General features: G+C 35.1%; 2 protein-coding genes and 1 long non-coding RNA gene across 6 annotated transcripts in view; 2 read left to right on the top strand and 1 right to left on the bottom strand.

The window, feature by feature from the left end:
* LOC105222149 (uncharacterized) overlaps positions 1–21922 on the bottom strand; it is a 63740-nt gene that overhangs the window by 2533 nt on the left and 39285 nt on the right. For all 4 annotated transcript variants that reach the window (XM_049453388.1, XM_049453331.1, XM_049453490.1 and 1 more), the window contains 4 exons: positions 11392–11868; positions 11229–11324; positions 1264–1673; positions 768–1184 (listed from right to left, as the gene is read on the bottom strand). In XM_049453388.1, the coding sequence (XP_049309345.1) occupies positions 768–1184; positions 1264–1673; positions 11229–11324; positions 11392–11853 (1385 nt within the window). In that variant the 5' untranslated portion in view covers positions 11854–11868. The remainder of the gene's footprint in view (positions 1–767; positions 1185–1263; positions 1674–11228; positions 11325–11391; positions 11869–21922) is intronic.
* On the top strand, positions 1949–2619 carry LOC125777827 (uncharacterized). The gene is made up of 2 exons (XR_007422417.1): positions 1949–2432; positions 2519–2619. It is a non-coding gene; the product is annotated as an uncharacterized LOC125777827 (long non-coding RNA).
* Positions 5300–7739, top strand: LOC125777810 (putative nuclease HARBI1). The gene is made up of 4 exons (XM_049453564.1): positions 5300–5703; positions 5755–5858; positions 5988–6135; positions 6205–7739. The coding sequence occupies exons 1-4, from the start codon at positions 5559–5561 to the stop codon at positions 6582–6584; spliced, it is 777 nt and encodes a 258-aa protein (XP_049309521.1). The 5' UTR covers positions 5300–5558; the 3' UTR covers positions 6585–7739.

Here is a 21922-nt window from a genome sequence, read left to right as displayed (position 1 = left end):
TCTTCTTTCGTGAAGATCAAGACCGACACGTTACTGTGAATGGAAATCGCTAACGCTCAATGATAACCGAATATTTTTGGCCCGAATTGGATAATATGAACTTGGACAATAAGTGGTTCCAATAGGACGGCGCCACAAGCCACACAGCGAATGTCACAATCGATTTATTGAAATCCAAGTTTGGTGAACGTGTTATCTTACAAAATGACCCAATAAATTAGGCGCCTCGGTCGTGCGATTTGACGCCGTTTGATTGTGCGGCTACGTGAAGTCTATGGCCTATTCCAACAAGCCAGTGACGACTGATGCATGACGTAGGAATATCGAACGTGAAATATCGGCCGATTTATGCTTGAAAACCGTTGAAAATTGGATTCAGCGTCTGGACTTCTGCAAGCGTACCCGAGACGCACATAGTTTAGACATAGACATAGTTCAGCGAATTAAGAGACAGGGGTTACACTGGGGAGGGGAAAGCAGAGGAAGAGGAAGGCCTCCACTTCGATGAAAAGACCAGGTGGAGAAGGACATGGCTACACTTGGAATCTCGTAAGCACTGTCAGCGCTAATAAAGAATAAGATTATAGCTTCGGTTCACTGAAGTTAACATTTTTTCTTGTTTTTTTTTTACCTAATCGACATGAAATATGAAGTGGAATACAATATATTATAGCTGATCTAAATATCTAATAATGTTATTAGTGTAGCGAAAGCTAAAAATTATATTTGTTATTTTTATATCTTACATACTTAATTAAACTACTTACTTTTTGCTCTTCTCAATTTCATACGGGAAACCACAAACTTTACACGACAATTGCGCATCTGGCGAACTGCAGCTCTCCACGAGCCAACGTTTGAGACACTCATGATGTACAGAACTGACATCGCCGGTGCAGCGGCATGGCTGTATGAGCGGTTCGGGCTTGTCACTATCATAACAAATCCAACAGTCTTTTTTCGTCAAAAACGATTGACCTTCCTCGGGTGAGAGGCTCTTGGTTTCCGCCGATGTGGTCGGTATAGATGGGTCAATTTGACGCGACAGCAATTTACGCGGATTTAAGATCCACAGCTGTTCGGGCGCCATTGAATTCCACAAGCAGCAAGGGAACCAAACAGCAACACCCATCTCTACAATGCGGAAGACAATGTCATGCCAATTGCGTGAGTACACTGGCACCCTAAAAGTACAAAAAGAAGAAAATAAAAGTTAGATAATAATTATTGATTCATAAAATTCAGTATTAATGTGAAACTCACTTTGTTTTCCAGAAATCGCCCAATGTCTCTGATGTGAGGAAGCCCACAATGACGATTAACATAATCGCCTGTGATAGTAGACCCAAGCGTGACTGGTGCAGTTGTGAGGCATTTACAATCGCTTCGCTGGGTCCAAGTATTTTGCCAGTTTGATCGTAAACGAAACCGCCGCGCAATTTGAAAAACACTTCGACGCCATAGATCAAAAAGAAAACCACGACAATGAGCAAGAGTACGGCATAACAGCCGTTGAAGATGTGCGCATAATTCTGTCGATCGTTGATAATCAACGAAGAAAATACCTCAACGCCGAATAAGCTGTAGAGGAATAAGTTAAATGCTACAAAGCCGAGGAAACTCTTCGATAGAAATTGTGACTTCTCCCAACGGATGTCGCGTAAATGGAAAATCTGCAAATAAAAACGGTGAGATTCGGTTAGTGATATAAATTTGTGAAAAATAAGTAAGGAAGCGCTAAGTTCGGGTGTAATCGAACATTTTGTAATCTATAAGTATCTTGAAATGAGATATGTGTGAGAAGAGTTGAGACATTAACTCGACCAAATCTAAAAAACTGACTACTGTGGATAAGAGCAATACATTAATTTTGTGAAAAGAAAATCTTAGCATACGGAAGCTCAGTGAAAGAGTTGGATTCAAGAAGTTTGACGTCAGGGAAAAGGAAAACATCTTCTAGGGAGGATCGGCAATTAGAACGCATTAGCCTGAAGGATCGAGTCACACCGCTGAGGACATCAGCATGGAGATCATAGAAGACATTGAAAACGAAATCACTGCTAGAACTATACGAATCAGGCTCCGGAATGTTGGTTTGAACGTTCGACAACCCGCTAAAAGCCACTTTTGACTAAGAAAATGCGTCAACAACGCCTGTGGGCTATTAAGCACCAAAGCTGAACTAAAGTCGATTGGCAGAAAGTAATCTTCTCTGACGAGTTCAACATGTTATGTAGCGACGGGATGTCCTGCGTAAGTAGAAAAACTGGAGAACGCTATAGCGAAGAGTGCGTCCGAAGAACAGTTAAGCAGGGAGGCAGCACTAAACGCAATTAAGTAGCTGCAAATATTGGAGAAATATTTAACACTTTCAATTGAAGAGCAATTTTCGCAAGAAAACGTTCTCATCTTTCCAGCAAGAAAATAGTAGGGTAGGTATCAATTTTTTTCACGCCTGTAGTTTACACAAATTATTTCATTAACAATATTAATTGGACTTTTTTTGTTTTTTTATAAGTAAAAATTGCTCTCGCAAAATGGAGTTTTGCTGTTAGAATGACGAGGTAACAGCGCAGACTTAAACCCATTGAGAACCTTTGGTATATTATAAAGACCAAGCAAAGAAGAGACCCAGTACTTTACCTTATTTGGAAAAAAATTCTCAAGGATGTCTGGTATAACGAAATTGCAGCACAAACATTACAGAATTTGACAAATTCAATGCAGTTATAGAAAGCAAAGGAAGCTCAACAAAATATTAGTTTTAAGATTTTTGGAGTGTGTAATATTAACTCTGCCTGACGATTAAAAATTATATTATTTTTGTAAAAGAATTAGTATTAAAGTTATGTAAACATGTATTATTCATTACTAAAACACTAAAATATACAAAAATAGCAAAAAAAAAAAAAAATACCTTTTAATATGAAAACAAACAATTTTTTAATATGTAAAACAAAATTTTAATATGAAAACAATTTTTTTCTCACATTTAATTTTATTTAGGAATATAAAAAGCACACACAATATTAAACATTAAAACCTAAGACACTAGGCCAAAAAATAAGAAAAACCATGACTTTTTAACTGTCCGGATTTCAATTTCCGCCACTGTATATTTAACCCTATAGCTATTTATAGCGTCAGGACGTTTCTTTTATTTTTTTTTTGTAGAAAAATATTGCAAGCGTTGTAATTAATTTTTTTTTATTTGAAAAATAAAATTACCACAATAATGATTTTTAGGCACAACAAAAATATTCAGTGATTTTCACGGAATTTTAAATTCACTTAATTGCGCGCACACTTGAATTGGTACCTGAAGTTTTTACTCTGCTTTTCCTCAAATCATCATATAATATTTCTATAATTTTTGCACAATTATTTTCATAGTTTTTCTTAAAAAAAAAATTCCTTTAATGAGCAGGAAATATTTAAATTGTTTTTAAAATTTCAGTGACTTCAACACGCGCACATCCTCGCGATTTAGCGGTTTGCTTTTGAATGTTAATGAAAAATTTAATATTCTGCACTTTCATAATAAATAAAACGCGCTGATAAAAATTCTTAAAAACAATGTTTACTGTTTTTTGTGCGCCGAAAAGAAATAACAATGGAAAAAAATTAACAAGGTAAAAAAAATACCTAAGCACACCTCCAATTGCGGCGATAATTGTACTATGTACTAAAAAAAACTTAATTAAATGCACCGAATTATCAACTGAGGACCACCTGACGTGTTTTTATACCGTTAATATGGTTCAGTGATTGCAAAACACCTATAACTGTAAATATAATACAAAATCGAGGACACTTGCACTCAAAGTGTGCTATAGAGTTGTTGTCAATTTGTAGTTGTAGTTGTTCAATATACATACCTCTATTAATCGACTATACCGAAATATAAATTTAGATAACTCAACTACTACTGCGATAATGCGCGGATGAGAGTGCGAAATAATTAACTCAATGAGTGAGAATTAAAAAGTTGTAAAATTTAATCTTGTTTTATAATTGGGCGCGTTACATCATATTACTTTAGGCCATAGAGCGGTTACTGACCGATGGGCCTAAGTAGTGAGTTACATGTACACTGTAAATTATTACAATGGTGGTGGCATGAAGGCAATAAAGTTTAGTGCCTTACAGTCTGTTACTAATATGTCTAATTTTTATTAATTATTGAGTCGTTCACTAAGTAATTCCGTTTTTTTATTGCAAGTTAGACACTATTTTTTTGTGTAACATGAACGTAAATTTAATCTTACCGTTTCCTCGACAGTCGGGTCAAAGTAAGCGAAACGGACCCGGATTTTTATCCTGTCAAAGACTGTTAACTCGGCAACATTTCTCGAAATTGTTTCAAGAATATTTTATACCGCTACAACAACAACAAAAACAACTAATTTAGTTTTTTAATATATCAAGTTACTATTCGACGATTTACATCGGCCAACAACTTTATCTTATCCACATTGGCCTCAAGAGGCCTTCCAGGGCGTGGTCCATCCTCAAGCTTGAAATTGTCAGAAAGAAATTTTCTAAAAACTTTAAAGAAAATATTTCACAAACAAGCTTACTAAATCAGCTGTTCAAATATATAACGGTTAAGCGGTTAAATGTGAAGTTTGCTGCGTAAACAGTCAAAAATGACTTATTAGCTTGGAACCATTTCAAAGTCGGTGACTAACATTACTCGAAAACGGTTATGCCAATTAGTCTCAAAATTCAACACGAGCTTCTAAAGTATATTTTTAGTAATTATTATAACTTTTTTTATTCAATAAATATTTTTTTTATAAACAATATAAGATCGAAATTCCGGTCAAAAATTGTTTTTTTTTTCAAAAACCGCATTATGCAAAAAAAAATATTTTGCTTATTCCTTGGATTAATTACTCGATGTAACAATACTTTCATGAAATCAGGGCCCGAATCGCGGCAATCGTGAGCGAGCAAGTAATCGTATCGAATGAAATTTCGTAACGTGTCGAGTGTGCGGATCGTCGCACTCGATACGAAACGAATAGAAATTTTATAAAATAACTTCCCTGGTGTAGCTCTAAATGACTTTTTCGAATAACGAAACAAAACAAAAGAAAGAAATATTTGAATTGGAATTGAATGTAAATATTCAAATTTATTATACGTTTTATACATATATAAATTTACTAAATTTAGTTTTTGCAGGCAAAAAAAATGAACCCTAACGTGTTTTTTTATTCAAGTACATCTGAATCAGATGAAGAACATCATCAACTGGACTTAAGGTCCAGGATCCGTGACAATCGTAATCCCCTGGCTTTACCTGAAGCAGCGTAAGAACATTTTTAATTACATCGTTTAACTTGGTATAGATATTATTATTTTAAATCATTTACAGATTCAGGAAGCGGTTTAGACTGACCAAAGACGCATTTACATTCATCTTATCGGAAATAGAATTTAACGGACATTTGTCAACCGCAGTACCACCAATTCTTCAATTGGCAGCGACTTTGTCCCTTTTGGCGAGTGGAGGCTATCAACACTCAGTTGGAAACGACTTTTTAATTGGAATGTGTCAAAGCACAGTGTGTAAAATTGTAGGGGACGTAGTTAATGAAATGGAGACAAAACTTTGTCCACATTTCATTAAGTTTTCGCCAAACCGTTTATCTAAGTGCACAGAATACTTTGTTGAGAAATATAAAGTTCCAGGAGGTATGTTGTCGACTAAATAAAGATGCTAAAAATAAATATACAAATGTTTAGTTATCGGATGTATTGACGGTACACATTTTGGCCTTCAAAAACCAACTGTGAATGAACATATGTTTTTCAACAGAAAAGGATACCACAGTCTTAATTCAATGATAGTAAGTCGCATATATGTACACATGGATGTACTCATAAATACATAGCATATGCATTTATATACATATATATTTGGATTTGTAGACCACATACTTACGAATATGTATGTATGTACATATATATATTTGCAGATTTGTGATTACGAACATCGAATTTTAGCTATTGATTCAAAATATGGTGGAGCCGCTCACGATTCCTTTGTATGGAAGCATTCTGCGCAGGGCAGATTTTTGGAGGAAGCATATAATCAAAACAATATGAGAAATGTCTGGCTTTTGGGTAATATATGCACTTATACAGCTGCAAAATATATTTATAAACATATCTACGTATTTTCTCAATTAACAGGAGATTCTGGATATCCTTTGGAACCATGGTGTTTGACACCATTTAGAAACCCCGAAGTTGGCTCGTGCCAAGCACGGTTTAATGAAATCCATGCAAAAGCACGCTGTATTGTTGAACGAACCATTGGTATACTGAAAGGCCGGTGGAAAATTCTTACCAATGATAAAAGAAGTCGGTATAGTCCTGAAAAGATGGCAAAGTTCGGCAATGTATGTGCAGCGTTGCATAACATTTGCATACAATATAAAAATTCAACATATTGCAGATATTTTGTAAACGAAAATAATGATACAGAAATAGATACCGGAAATGAGACTCAATTAACCAAAATTGGTCATAAAATTAGAGATCACATTATGTTGTCTTTAGATAATAATTGAATTAAACGTTCCAACAACATTTGAATTCATAAGTATTTTATTTTAACAAATATATTTTCAATAAAGAACTTGGAATTAACATATCTTATATATTGGTATTTATTTATGGATTTTTCTCTTTAAAATATCAAGCTCATGAGTTTTAATCTCCAACTCTACAGCTTTTATTTTCATATCTGCAGCATGTGCCTCTTCTTTTATTTGGAGAGATCTCTGCTTTAGCGCAAGTAGTTTCTCAATATTTTTATTTATTTGCGCTTGCGTTACTTCATATGCGCGTAAATTGCATTTTAAAAGAGAAAGCTTTTCACTTTCGACAGTGGGCTTCGCTTTACATGACTTTGTCGCACTGCGACTGGTGGATGGAGTCGGATCTTCTTCCTCGCTATCTAAAATCATTTCTACCAACTCATTTAATCTTTCTTCGGGCTCTACATTTCCAAAAGATTTTACTACAGTCAACCCTTCTACAGCAACATCTATCCCCGTAGCTTGGAGGAGTTGCTCTTCTGCTGCAGTTAATAGCTTTTCCTCGTACGGACCACCACCAGTCCTTTGTTTTGAGGCTTTGTTGAAAGAAATTTTCTTTTTTATGTTGTGCTTCTGGTCAGCAAATACCTATTTTTGTATTTTATTATTATTTTAATCATCTATTATTTTATTTATCTTACTTTTCGCCAAGATTTAGCATCTTTCATCGGCGGCCCGGCAGCGTTCAGTTTTAAAGTCAACGCCTCCCATAGCTTATTTGCTGCAACTTTGCCTTGCCCACAATTAGGCAAAATATTTTTTGCCAAGTCCTGATGCTGTAGCATAAAGTCACTCATCAAATTTTTTTGACGCATATTTATTTTGTTTACATTGGTCCTTAAATTATTAGTTATAATTATATCACATGTTAAATAAACTAAATAAATGAAAAATTACTTACATTTTGCCCCTCGGACTATTTTTAGCGGATATATTCAAATTTTTTGTTCAATTTGTGCTATAACGTTTCTCAAATACCTAACGAATGAAATTTCGATTCTTTCGTACAAACAAGAACTCGTTATCGAATGAGAAAATTTCAAATTTCGAAAGTGCCTATTCGATAGCGACTACAACGATCCGAAAACAAAAAATATTCTTAAATTTCGCTCGTTAACGTGTGCCGCGATTCGGGCCCAGATGTAGTTCCTTTCCAAATAAATATTTTTACTAATACTAAGTAAGAAATAATTCTGGAAAATTCGCTTTTTATCGGCCTTCTAACTGTACATAACCCCTTAATGAAAACAGATTTTCACGTGTTTTTTATTTTAACCCATAAACTCGATATTATTTTTTTTGCTCACCCTAACGTATGTATAACCCTAAGAAATATTTTTTTTTTGTGACATTGATTAAAAAAAAATAGATTTCATTTTGAAAAATATTGAGTGCGAGCCACTTAACAAAGGTAAGATAAGGGTGCCTTGTATGAATCCACATTAAGATAAGAAAGAGAGGAAATAAGTAACTTTAAGTAAATATTTTGAATCGAATTATTTAAGGTTAGGAATATTTTGACATATTTTTTAAAGTCTTTAATTTACAATATATTTTTTTTGAACTATGCTTACTTAATAAGAAAAATATTGTTTATTATTATAAAATATACTTATACTAGTATGAAGATATCTTATGAAGTTCTTAAGATGGTCAACCCATGTGGCGGTTTCAAAAAATCTATTTTTTTTTGCTTAAATCAAATCTAGAGCATTTGTAGAAAGTGTTGGTAAAGTAATTTTTCGAAATTTAATGTAATTGGAAAGTGGCACGAATGAGGGCCTAAGGTCTTTAGAGAGCGTGGCTTACATAGCTAAATTTACAAACGTGTTTTTCTCAAAATTACATTTTTACATGCTTTAAATGTTTAATGGTAGATTCATCACACATGTGGCTATCATCCGAACTAGGATTTTTTCATAAAAAAATAGTCGCGTAAATCATGAAATTTGGGGTTTAATATTCAAAAGCATTCAAAATATTGAAAACTATTCCGACGATAGAAATCTACCTACAGATTAAAATGCAATTGGTGTTTTTTATTTTATGTTGTAGAGCAGTCTGCTGCAAGCGTGGACGCCATTTGTCTACCTTTTTTCTTCATGGGTATCTTAGGGAGCGAAATAAAAAATATTTTTAATAAAAAAAACTTGATCATGACCGATCAGTTTGTATGAAAACTATATCTTGTAGTTGCCCAATATTGGCGATTCTTGCAGATATTCAATACCTCAAAAACTAAGAGACTAGTTCACTGATTAACCCATTTACAGCCATTGGTCTATTTATCGACCAGCAAATTTGAAAAATCACCAAGTCGAAAATGAACGAGATCTGCGTGAAATCAATAATTTTATGCGATTTTGCAACTTTCTGAATCCGTGGCTAAACGGCTCAATGTAACAATCTCAAAAAATGTTAAGCATCGAGTGTTTTTTTATTATAATCAAAATAAAAAGTTGAAATGAAATCAATGCGGTGGATCTAGGTGCGGGCGTAAATGGGTTAAACAGACAGTCGGACATTATAGCGCCTCCAGGGCTTTCCAAAGGTCGCGGCAAGCTTAATATACCCTGTTCGGGGTATACCATTACAAACAGTGAACAAATTCAAATAAATACAAAACCACAGTTATCACAAGAAGGTGTACTCTACAAGGCTTTCTCAATTAAAATAAAAATATCTGCAGATGCATCACGGAAAATTTGAAAATGGACTATCGAGGTGCATTAATAGCTCAGATAGTACACCAAGGGCTTCATATGAAGTTTGATATAAATTCGAAACGGATAGATATACATATGTATATATTTAATGTGAAAAAATTTGTGTTTTCCGACGTAAAAGTTATTATTAAGAGATGGATCGATGTATAAACTACCTGAATTGTTTAATTAAATTTTTTTCATGGCAATAGTATTGTAAATAAGAGATATGATGGCTTTCGCTTATATTTTTAGAAGACGTTGCAGGTTTTACAGTTTTTTGTTCAATAAGCTTTCGAATTGGTCATTGAAATCCTATTAGACACCCAAATATTTGTCTTTGTCTGCAAAGTTCCAAAAACAAACTATATGGTAAACTATTTTCGGTGCCTGCCACAAATGCCAAAATGTTTGATGAATGATTCTAATATATGCAAGATCACTTATCAATTGTGAGGTTAGAAGTAAAGGGTGATTTTTTAAGAGCTTGATAACTTTTTTTTAAAAAAAAACGCATAAAATTTGCAAAATCTCATCGGTTCTTTATTTGAAACGTTAGATTGGTTCATGACATTTACTTTTTGAAGATAATTTCATTTAAATGTTGACCGCGGCTGCGTCTTAGGTGGTCCATTCGGAAAGTCCAATTTTGGGCAACTTTTTCGAGCATTTCGGCCGGAATAGCCCGAATTTCTTCGGAAATGTTGTCTTCCAAAGCTGGAATAGTTGCTGGCTTATTTCTGTAGACTTTAGACTTGACGTAGCCCCACAAAAAATAGTCTAAAGGCGTTAAATCGCATGATCTTGGTGGCCAACTTACGGGTCCATTTCTTGAGATGAATTGTTGTCCGAAGTTTTCCCTCAAAATGGCCATAGAATCGCGAGCTGTGTGGCATGTAGCGCCATCTTGTTGAAACCACATGTCAACCAAGTTCAGTTCTTCCATTTTTGGCAACAAAAAGTTTGTTAGCATCGAACGATAGCGATCGCCATTCACCGTAACGTTGCGTCCAACAGCATCTTTGAAAAAATACGGTCCAATGATTCCACCAGCGTACAAACCACACCAAACAGTGCATTTTTCGGGATGCATGGGCAGTTCTTGAACGGCTTCTGGTTGCTCTTCACCCCAAATGCGGCAATTTTGCTTATTTACGTAGCCATTCAACCAGAAATGAGCCTCATCGCTGAACAAAACACGCGCGCGAAACACATTTCGAACCGAACACTGATTTTGGTAATAAAATTCAATGATTTGCAAGCGTTGCTCGTTAGTAAGTCTATTCATGATGAAATGTCAAAGCATACTGAGCATCTTTCTCTTTGACACCATGTCTGAAATCCCACGTGATCTGTCAAATACTAATGCATGAAAATCCTAACCTCAAAAAAATCACCCGTTATAAAAGAGATCCTCAGATTTTTTTGTAAGCATGAAACAGCTACTGTATTCGTTTCTTCAGCTTTCCGTATATATAGTAAATATTGCTACGGCTGAAGGGCTCTTAAAAAGCGTTAAACAAACACTACTACTGGTAAGTAGTTCCGCTTAGTGAATCAAAGATCCGGAGTACGAAAGTCCCTGGTGGTCCAAGTATAGGTATTTTTTTAAATAGCATTTTTTGACAGATCACGCGTGCTCAATCTAATCGTCGAAAATTGGATTCAACGGATGGAACCTCTGAGCCGTAGCCGTGGCCAAAGAAAGAGATAATCTTCAAAAAATAAATGCTAAAGATAGTTCTTACGAATGACAATGAATTAAATTTGAAGCTTCTGTCTTGTTTTCTTAAAAAAAAAAGTAGGGAACGTCGAAATGGTTCACCCTTGTATTGCAATATTAAATTTACTCAATTTATAAGAAACTCAGTTTTATACATACTTACAACCTTAAACGTTTATTACTCACCTCAGCCCACATGCAAACAATGAGTGATGCGCAGGTCATTAACATCGGATAATATGCAGACATCAGTGTGATGGCCCATTGTGGCTGTAAATCCAACTGCAATAAATGAAAAATATGACAATTAAAACAATAAATTATTATATACTTCAGCGCGTTGGCTTACCGGTGTCGTAAAGAAGGCACCGCGCAGCGATGCTGCCACGAATACCAGAAAGTATAAGACCTTTTGTGTTGTAAGCCGACAGGCGCGCAATATCGACGGCTGTTTCAAGCGCTGATACTCGGCCACAATGCAGATGCAGAGTTGCACGACAGACACTAAAGCGACAAAGTAGAAAACAGCTGAGATGCCGGCGTAATATGGCAAATTGAAGCCACTACACTCATCGCCGGCATAACGGATCTCACAGAGGCATGTGCCATTCAGACAGTCGCCGCGGCCCGAGCAAGTGGCAATATTGGGATCGTCATCGTTGATGTTAAAGGGTGAGGCTGGTGAATTGGAACCACCAACACCGGCGGCAAAACCAGCACCGCCGCCGCCGCCATTGCGGCCACCCACAGGTGCTGATGATTGCAATACGCTCGAAGAGCACCGCATTAATTTGTGAAAATTGGATAGCATTCTACGTCAAACTACCTGCAAGTATATAGAAAGAAAATATATATGAAACACATTTGATAATGATTTGTTTAAGACATTAACTAAACAAATATGTATTGAATATTAGTAAACAATTTTATAACAATATTGACACATTGATATATATTATATAGATTGGTTATAATGTTGATCAAATCTCAAGATAAAGTTGTCGTAATCAAAAAGTAATAATTTATCTTTTTGTTTGAACAATGATTTAGCGTACTTTGCAATAAATTGCAAACAAAAACTAAACATAAAAAATAAATATTCAATAGAAAAAAAGTTTTAAAAGAAGATAAAAAAAGTGTGCAAAAATTCACTAATTTGCTATATCTCCGTCCATCTATAAATATACCAACTAGTCCTTTAGTTTTCAAGATATCTATATGAAATTTTGAACACGTCCCGACCTCACCAAGAAGCTGCTTATTTGTCGGAACCGCGAATATAGGATCATTACAGAGTAATACCATGTTCAGACCGAAAATTTGAAAGATTAGATTACATTTAAGCATTTCATAACCCAACAGTGTTCTCACTGCCGTTAGAAAGATCAAAAAACAGCTGTTATTGTCATTCAAGGATTCACATAGCTTAATATTTATCAAAAGAAAAGATTGTCATATAGTATTTTGAAGTAAAACCCGTCTTTTTTCAAATATTTTCCATATAATAGAAAAAGTGGATGCATTTTTTCATTTGTTAAGTCGATTTTCAGGTGAAATTAGATTCATTGCTTTAAAAAAAATTTGTTTGTTTACATTTTTACCCTTTGTAGCGTCTAAATCAGCTGTGATAATGTAACAGATTTCCAATGCTGACAAGTAGATGGCGCAAAATCAGAGTCGCACAGAGAGATTTAGGATCAGTTTCAAACCATTTCAATGAAGTGATTTGGAAATGTCATTTTTGTATGGCGAAATCTTGATAAATTTTTAAGATTAGTGGGATAATCCATTCAACAGCCGAAATCGTGTGATTAAGTGTCGGTTTCAACATGGTATAAAGCTGCCATACAAACTGACCGATGAAAAGAAAAATTTTTTTACTTGACAAAATGTTTTCACGAACTTGACATAGATTTGTGTTATTGTTCAGATCGAACCATCATAAAATATAGCTTCCGCAAAAGGTTTAAAAAAAATTGATTTTTTTTTTTGTCTTATTAAATAAATACAACACCACTAGGATATTGTCCTAATTCAAGCTTATGTTTCGGAGATACAGCCTTGAGAACTTGTGCGCTCGAGGCTAGCCTGGCTAAGTGCGCGTCTTTATACGAGTTTTTCTCGAAACTGTGATTTTGAAGTTTGTTGGAAAAATTTCTAGAGAACTACTCAATTGATCTTCATGAAATTTTACACTGATCTTTGAGATACAATTCTAAAGACTTTGACGAAGGATGTCGCTTTTTAATTTTTTTTCCTTCGTTCAAGTTCATGAGCCTGCTTTGACAAAGGTCACACTTCGGCAGCTAAAAACACTAGTTTTTTTTTGATGCCTAATTAAACTTAAATCTGATATTGTAACGATCAGTAGGTCTATGTATGGCGTGACAGCCGGTCTGTGCAACCTAACCTAACCTAACTTGCTTACAGCTAAGTTTACGGTCTAGCAGAAAGTATTTAGGTCTTTTCACCTCCCTATCTTCCAAAAACTTCAATAATTCTCCTCAGACAGGAATTTTAGCTCAGAACAAGGGAGTAGTTCCTCTTAAAAAATGTTTATTTATCTCTAGTCTTCTCAAACCATTTAAGTTCCTTTATTTATAATTAAAAAGATTGAGGTTACATCCTTCTAAAAGGTTTTCTTAGAAACTATTCGCATTTTTTCGGAGTTTTACATTGAGGAACTCCAAAAGCTATTCTGAAAAACGTAGAAGTGCACTATTTGATCTTTTTCGTAGGGAGTCGACTCGCTATGGAACTCTACTTGATAGGCGATATGAAATTTGAGAGCTTTTGAAATAATCTACAATGTGGTAGAATAGTTGAGAAAACCTTCATAAATCGACAAAACCGTCACTTGACTTGGTTGTTATTAAAAAACCATCATATGCGATCACTCCCTGCAAGCAATAAGTGTTTTGGAAAAAAATTGTTTGGGTGAGAATACTATGTTTGGACATATCTCGAGATTTGGTAGGTATTACCACACCACTGATTGTTCTGATATGAAAACTATTTTATAAATATACGAAAATGGCAAAAAAAACGACTATAACTGATCATCCATAGGTGAAGACGTTTGGAAGAGAAATGCCAAGAGAGACATCAATAAGTTACTTGGTCTCTTCAAAATTAATATCAGCTTACAATTTGACCCCGTTTAAAAAAGTCATTAGTACTATGCACCATATTTAGCATATAAAGGGTGATTTTTTAAGAGCTTGATAACTTTTTTTTAAAAAAAAACGCATAAAATTTGCAAAATCTCATCGGTTCTTTATTTGAAACGTTAGATTGGTTCATGACATTTACTTTTTGAAGATAATTTCATTTAAATGTTGACCGCGGCTGCGTCTTAGGTGGTCCATTCGGAAAGTCCAATTTTGGGCAACTTTTTCGAGCATTTCGGCCGGAATAGCCCGAATTTCTTCGGAAATGTTGTCTTCCAAAGCTGGAATAGTTGCTGGCTTATTTCTGTAGACTTTAGACTTGACGTAGCCCCACAAAAAATAGTCTAAAGGCGTTAAATCGCATGATCTTGGTGGCCAACTTACGGGTCCATTTCTTGAGATGAATTGTTGTCCGAAGTTTTCCCTCAAAATGGCCATAGAATCGCGAGCTGTGTGGCATGTAGCGCCATCTTGTTGAAACCACATGTCAACCAAGTTCAGTTCTTCCATTTTTGGCAACAAAAAGTTTGTTAGCATCGAACGATAGCGATCGCCATTCACCGTAACGTTGCGTCCAACAGCATCTTTGAAAAAATACGGTCCAATGATTCCACCAGCGTACAAACCACACCAAACAGTGCATTTTTCGGGATGCATGGGCAGTTCTTGAACGGCTTTTGGTTGCTCTTCACCCCAAATGCGGCAATTTTGCTTATTTACGTAGCCATTCAACCAGAAATGAGCCTCATCGCTGAACAAAATTTGTCGATAAACACATTTCGAACCGAACACTGATTTTGGTAATAAAATTCAATGATTTGCAAGCGTTGCTCGTTAGTAAGTCTATTCATGATGAAATGTCAAAGCATACTGAGCATCTTTCTCTTTGACACCATGTCTGAAATCCCACGTGATCTGTCAAATACTAATGCATGAAAATCCTAACCTCAAAAAAATCACCCGTTACATATGTATATATACAAAAATGAACAACAAAAAAACTAGACACAAACAAAGAAATCAAACTAAAATGCAAATTTAAATTAGAAATTAGTATTACACGTCGGCTTTCGTGCGCCGATAAGGTGACAAAAGTGATGAGTCGCTTAACAATTGTGTGGCATTAGTAATTTTCACAAACGTTGAATATGCAAACAAAACCTTTTTCAGAATTAAAACAACAATTTGTGCAGCTAAGCACATTTAGATACAGGGTGCAACATGTTCGAATGAAAATAGTGAATTACTTGGACATATAGTACACAATAGTCTTTCAGTTCGGTTCAATGTGTTGGAATATATTATATTGTCTGGCAGTATTAAGAAAAAATCGCTTGTTTATATATTTATATCAAAAGGTAAGCACCCCTGTACATTCACAAATTAATAAAGTAGCGATTAGAATAGCAATGAAGGCGTGTAATCAATTTCACATATACTTACACATATAAAAATATACATATAACACTGAATACTATGCTCGTGTGCATAATTACAAGTCAAGTGAAAATGGCAAACAATGCAAGGTATATGCAAATAAGAGTCCCCTCCAGTGGACACAACTTGATATCAGAAATGCACTATAACTAGTAGCAGCGAACACGCGCAATTGTATGTGATATGTGTATATGTATGTATGTATATACATAGTATGTATATATATATTCCAGTTGAAGTTGTAAGCAAATATTTGCATAGATCATTTGTTTTGAAATGACATGGTAATACATGATTAGAATAACTATATTCCCGTCCGTCTGCTGAAGAAGCAGATAACTAGTGCAAAACTAGACTGCTGAGATAGCTTAGGCATATATAGGTATCGAGAACTTTATAGCAAACACTTAAGAGGTCAATTGAAAAGTTCCCGGCTGACACATACTCGTAGGTGGCGCTACTTGAATTAAATCCATATGATTTTTAGTTAGCCCCAACCTTCAAAAGTCGCGTGTATAAATTTGACAGCTGTCGGATCATTATATTGTAAATTACACCATTTTTATTGAAGCAACTTTTGTTATTGTGAAAAAAATATAAAAAGAAATTTCGTGTGTTGTTCAAATATTTGCTTTTTGAAGGGAACAAATACAGTTGAATCAAAAACTTGGCTCGATGACGAGTTTATATACATTTTCCCAGGAAAATCAAGCATCAAGGATCGGTATGCTAAACTTAGATGTGGTGAAATGAGCACCGAAAACGGTGAACACAATCGACGCCTTAAAGACATTGCTACCGACGAAAGCATCAAAAAACTCTATAAAATAATTTTGGATGACCGTAAAGTGAAGTTGTTCGAGTTAGCAGTCAATCTAAAGATATTAATTGAATATGTACATCTATCATTCACGAATATTTGGGTATAAGAAAGCGCTCTGCAAAGTGGATGCCGCACAAGCTCACTTTTGACCAAAGACAACAATGAGTTAATGATTACGAGCAGTGTTTGGAGATTTTCAAACGTAATAAACCCGAATTTTTGCGTCGATATGAGAGAATGAATGAAGCATGGCTATATCATTCACTCCGATGTGCAATCGACCGTCATCGGTAGACTGCATACGAAGAACTCGCTTAAAAGCGCGGAAAAAGGTAACAATCGGCTGGCAAGGTTATGGCGTCTGTATTTTGGAATTCATATGGAGTCATTGTCATTGATTACCTTGAAAATGGAAGGATCATCCACAGCGAGTATTATATAGCGTTATTGGAACTTTTGAAGGAAATCGCTCAAAACCTTCGGATTTGAGGAAAAAAAAGTGCTACTTCACCAAGACAATGCACCGTGTCACAAGCCAGTAATGATCCAGTAAGAAGTTATCCTGCCAACGCATCTTTTTTCAGAGGGGTCACCGGAAATTACGTTGTAAAGGCCGGGTTAAAAAAATTTGTTTCCAAATAGTGTATGTTTGTAACAATAAAACATTCTAATAAATCAGTTAATTTTTTTAAAGAGAAAAAAAATTATTGAAAAAGGGCTGTTCCATGTTATTCCCAATAAGCTTTGATCCATAGATTACTACACTCCTATGTGAAAAGATTGAGAAATTATCAAAACAGTAACCTCCCATATATAGCGCAGGGATAGGGTTAGAAGCTAATTGACTCATTTAATAGTTATAACGGGTGATTTTTTTGAGGTTAGGATTTTCATGCATTAGTATTTGACAGATCACGTGGGATTTCAGACATGGTGTCAAAGAGAAAGATGCTCAGTATGCTTTGACATTTCATCATGAATAGACTTACTAACGAGCAACGCTTGCAAATCATTGAATTTTATTACCAAAATCAGTGTTCGGTTCGAAATGTGTTTCGCGCTTTTTTATCGACAAATTTTGTTCAGCGATGAGGCTCATTTCTGGTTGAATGGCTACGTAAATAAGCAAAATTGCCGCATTTGGGGTGAAGAGCAACCAGAAGCCGTTCAAGAACTGCCCATGCATCCCGAAAAATGCACTGTTTGGTGTGGTTTGTACGCTGGTGGAATCATTGGACCGTATTTTTTCAAAGATGCTGTTGGACGCAACGTTACGGTGAATGGCGATCGCTATCGTTCGATGCTAACAAACTTTTTGTTGCCAAAAATGGAAGAACTGAACTTGGTTGACATGTGGTTTCAACAAGATGGCGCTACATGCCACACAGCTCGCGATTCTATGGCCATTTTGAGGGAAAACTTCGGACAACAATTCATCTCAAGAAATGGACCCGTAAGTTGGCCACCAAGATCATGCGATTTAACGCCTTTAGACTATTTTTTGTGGGACTACGTCAAGTCTAAAGTCTACAGAAATAAGCCAGCAACTATTCCAGCTTTGGAAGACAACATTTCCGAAGAAATTCGGGCTATTCCGGCCGAAATGCTCGAAAAAGTTGCCCAAAATTGGACTTTCCGAATGGACCACCTAAGACGCAGCCGCGGTCAACATTTAAATGAAATTATCTTCAAAAAGTAAATGTCATGAACCAATCTAACGTTTCAAATAAAGAACCGATGAGATTTTGCAAATTTTATGCGTTTTTTTTAAAAAAAAAGTTATCAAGCTCTTAAAAAATCACCCTATACATGCAAAACCCTCTATTACGGCTGCATTATCTATTAAGTCAGGTACCCTCCAACATTTACTAAATACTGTAATAAGAGTCACGCTACAATAAGGCGTAAAATAGAATATGCAGCACACTGTATAACATAGTTCATTGCATGCTGTTGATAAAGCAGTGTTGTAACTTGATAACTGTCAAAATAAGTTGTCAAATAGTGGAAGAAAAAAATCGAAAATTAGAATGTTCTTATTATTGATAAATATATAAGTATTTAGATCAAGAACAGTGTATTACGTATTAAAAAGCCTTTTATATCAAGAAAAAAACGACTAATCGACAATACTTTTCTTTGTTGAATCAAAATTTAATTTGAAAAATTCAGACGAAATGAGAAAAGTTCGCCAACCAAAAATAAGAAGTCAGATCCCCAATACTGCCAAGGCTCGGTTAAGCATCTTGGAGGTGGCATTATGGTATGAGGATGTTTTTCCGGGCTTGGCGTTGAACCTCTTCATCGAATCAATTGCAATATGGATCAATTGATATACAAGGATATCCTTGAGAACGTAATGCTTCCCCATGCCGAGTGGAATATGCTACTTTCATGGTCGTTTCAACACGACACGACCCAAAGCACACGTCGAAACCAGTGGCAAATCGGTTCGTAGCTCAAAATATTAATTCGAGAATCTTTGGTATGTAACAAATAGAAGTATAGACAGAGAAGGAGTGAATGGAGATAAAAATAAATTGTTCGAAGCTGAAAAACAAGCCTGGTTAAGCATTCCACAAGTAGTTATTAACAATATTATAGCTTTTATGCCAAATAGACGCAGGGAATTAAGTGTAATTATTCCAATATGTTTTGTCGCACTGAATATTGAATATGTTTATGACCAATCAAAATCAATATAAATATCTGTTTATACTCTTTTCTGTAATAAAAATGCACCAATGAATGGTATTATAGTTTTGGAGCAGCCGAAATTGACGTTTTTCTTATTTATAGTCCAAAAACAAACAGTTTAAAGCAATAAAAGTCGGAAATAGCTATCTTAAAGTCAGCGATATTTTTACGATTTATAATACATACATATACTTTTTTATCAGAATAAACATTCTACTCTACCATAATATCATTTATCAACAAATTACTGCTAAAGTGGAATAAAAACACACACACATATGTGCATATTTTGCCAAAAAGTACCATCTGGTGTCACAACAGGTGTGCAAGGTGCTATAAAATGTTTGAGATAAGAAAAAAAATCGTTCACTATTGTCACATGAATCATAACTGGCACTCATTGAACTACTATCGACCATGAATCTTGATGGCTTTGCACTTAATACTCAACCAAACATCATCACGGTCATTTGTATCGAAGTTTTTATTGGGCATGTAGCTGAACTAAACCGGGACTATCCGTGTCTACATATTGGTGAAATTTAAAGAGTTAGTGATATGATTAATGACAACATTTCCCTGGTGTTTATACAAAACGACGCTTATTTCGATAATAACCTCAATGCAAACAAAATTTGGAAGAAAATTTTCCTTTTTTTCTAGGTACACATTATCCAAGGTTCTATCACAGGAGGTCAATACTATCGAGCACTTATTATACCTCTTAATATATAGGTTTAGTTACTAAAGCGAAAATCTCGTATAATGGCAAGTAACTAATAGCTGTCTTCGATTCGCAACGTCTTAAAAGTAGAATCGAACAAACAACTGGTATAAATCACACACCGTCTGGCATAATAAAAATATAAATATAACTTTGGTAGTGATCGAGATTGATAAAAGGGTCATATATGAAAAAAAGAAAAAAAAATATGGTATGACACAATGTAATTGATAGCGGAGGAGATATACGACTGTAACGACATCTATTGACAAAATACGGAAAGACTTTGGACTACGCTATATACGCATTTTGATTCTTAACAGATTCCTAACCAAATATCACATTTATAGTAAAGATGCGAGTTGATGGCTTATAGGAGTTATAGTGATAGATAAGAGTTAAAATCTTAATGAACTGTCTTGTACGCCTTCAAATCCTCCTCTGTATGAAATAAGCACCCACGAAGTGGCTTGAGAGGTTTGGAAGCCTCTGTAGTTGTGTTGTGATTGAATGGTGAACTACTAGAAGTTATTTTTATACTCTAATCAACTTCATTTCCAACAAAACTACACTCAAAACAGAGCTCAGATATTAATGATCGCAACTTATTTTGTACGTGACTTTATGAAATTGTCAATCAAATATATAAAAATACTTATGTACATCTTATCTTAAAATTGTTTAGGTTAACCAGTTGAAATTAAATACAGGGTGCTTTAATATGAACGCAATATTTAAATTTGGAGCCGCAGGAGGCAGTAATGATAATCTACAAGCCAATGTGGAGACGCCGCTACAACCTCAAAAAATCACAGGTTGGTGTACTCTAAAGGCAGAGGGAATCCTTTAAAATATAGTGTGTTGCAGTCGATGGGGAATGGACCATTATTAATGAAATTCAAAGAAATAAGACCGGGTAAATTTTTTGGGTATGCAATAGCGCTCCCGATGGAACAAGCTATTACAAAAGTCATATGCAAAACGGTAGATCGAAAGTACACAAAATTTCTCTAGGCACTCGAGAGAAGAGACTGTTGAAACATGATTGGAATACTAAAAGGTCACTGTCTGCTGACGACAAACACCCGCAGATTGGGGCTAACATATCGAGAAGACTGCAGGAAATGTCTAGAGTAGATCACCAGGGAAACAATGGACCATCTCTTGTGCACTTGTCCCGCATTGGCAAGACTACGCTGTAAACATCTGGGGTCTCCACAGTATGATACACTGGATGAGGTATCGACAGTGATTCTGTTAAAATTCGTGTCAAGCGCAGGCATCCTAAAAGATGACTACTCCGCTTGGACTTAGCAAGTGAACTCCATCTGGTATCGCAAAGGACCAAACTGGTCTATGCGTGGCTTATTGGCCTCACAGAGTAAATAACTTGCACACCGGCTCTCGTAGAAAATATAAGTTTCTTTGTGGAAAAAGATTTATGTATACACCGTCTTTGAATCACAGGTTTTATGCTCGCTAAATTCGAAAATTTTACAAGGGATTTCAATAGAAAATAGTATGAAAATACCTCATTAAAATAGCATACACACTTTCTGTTCAATTCGCCACTATTTTAACTATTTATTTTCAATATAAATGATATATGAATCTCTTATCACCAGCACATTATTCATTATTATTATTATTTTATTTAAAAAATTTATAAAATATAAAATTGAAAAATGAAATCTACATTGGGGTTATTGAACGCAAATTTCAAATGCATACCTCGTATGTAGATACATATAGATTCATAGTAATCTCAATACACAAACTATGCGCTACTCAAAAAAATCCAAATTAGAACAGGTTATTTTGAAAAACACTTAACTGAGAGCAAAATAGAAGAGCAATGAGTGGGGGTATAGAGAGAAAGATGAATATATTTATTATTATATTTGAATTGAATAGAATAAAACTAGCCTGCGGGAAATGTAAAATCCAACAACAATATTAATTCAGATAACGCAGCAGGGAAGCAAGTAAAGTAAGGAGTGTGCGTGACACAGTTTACACTTTACAAGTA

This window comes from Bactrocera dorsalis, chromosome 1, assembly GCF_023373825.1.
Source record: "Bactrocera dorsalis isolate Fly_Bdor chromosome 1, ASM2337382v1, whole genome shotgun sequence".
In the NCBI taxonomy this organism is placed as follows: domain Eukaryota; kingdom Metazoa; phylum Arthropoda; class Insecta; order Diptera; family Tephritidae; genus Bactrocera; species Bactrocera dorsalis.
This window is presented reverse-complemented; position numbering and strand designations above follow the sequence as displayed.

What these genes read in the sequence shown, in the direction of transcription:
- LOC125777810 (XM_049453564.1), top strand. Translation starts at nt 5,559, where the DNA reads ATGTGTCAAAGCACAGTGTGTAAAATTGTAGGGGACGTAGTTAATGAA. An exon ending in GAAATATAAAGTTCCAGGAG is followed by an intron (nt 5,704 to 5,754) that starts GTATGTTGTCGA and finishes ACAAATGTTTAG; the next exon opens with TTATCGGATGTATTGACGGT. An exon ending in GAGAAATGTCTGGCTTTTGG is followed by an intron (nt 6,136 to 6,204) that starts GTAATATATGCA and finishes CTCAATTAACAG; the next exon opens with GAGATTCTGGATATCCTTTG.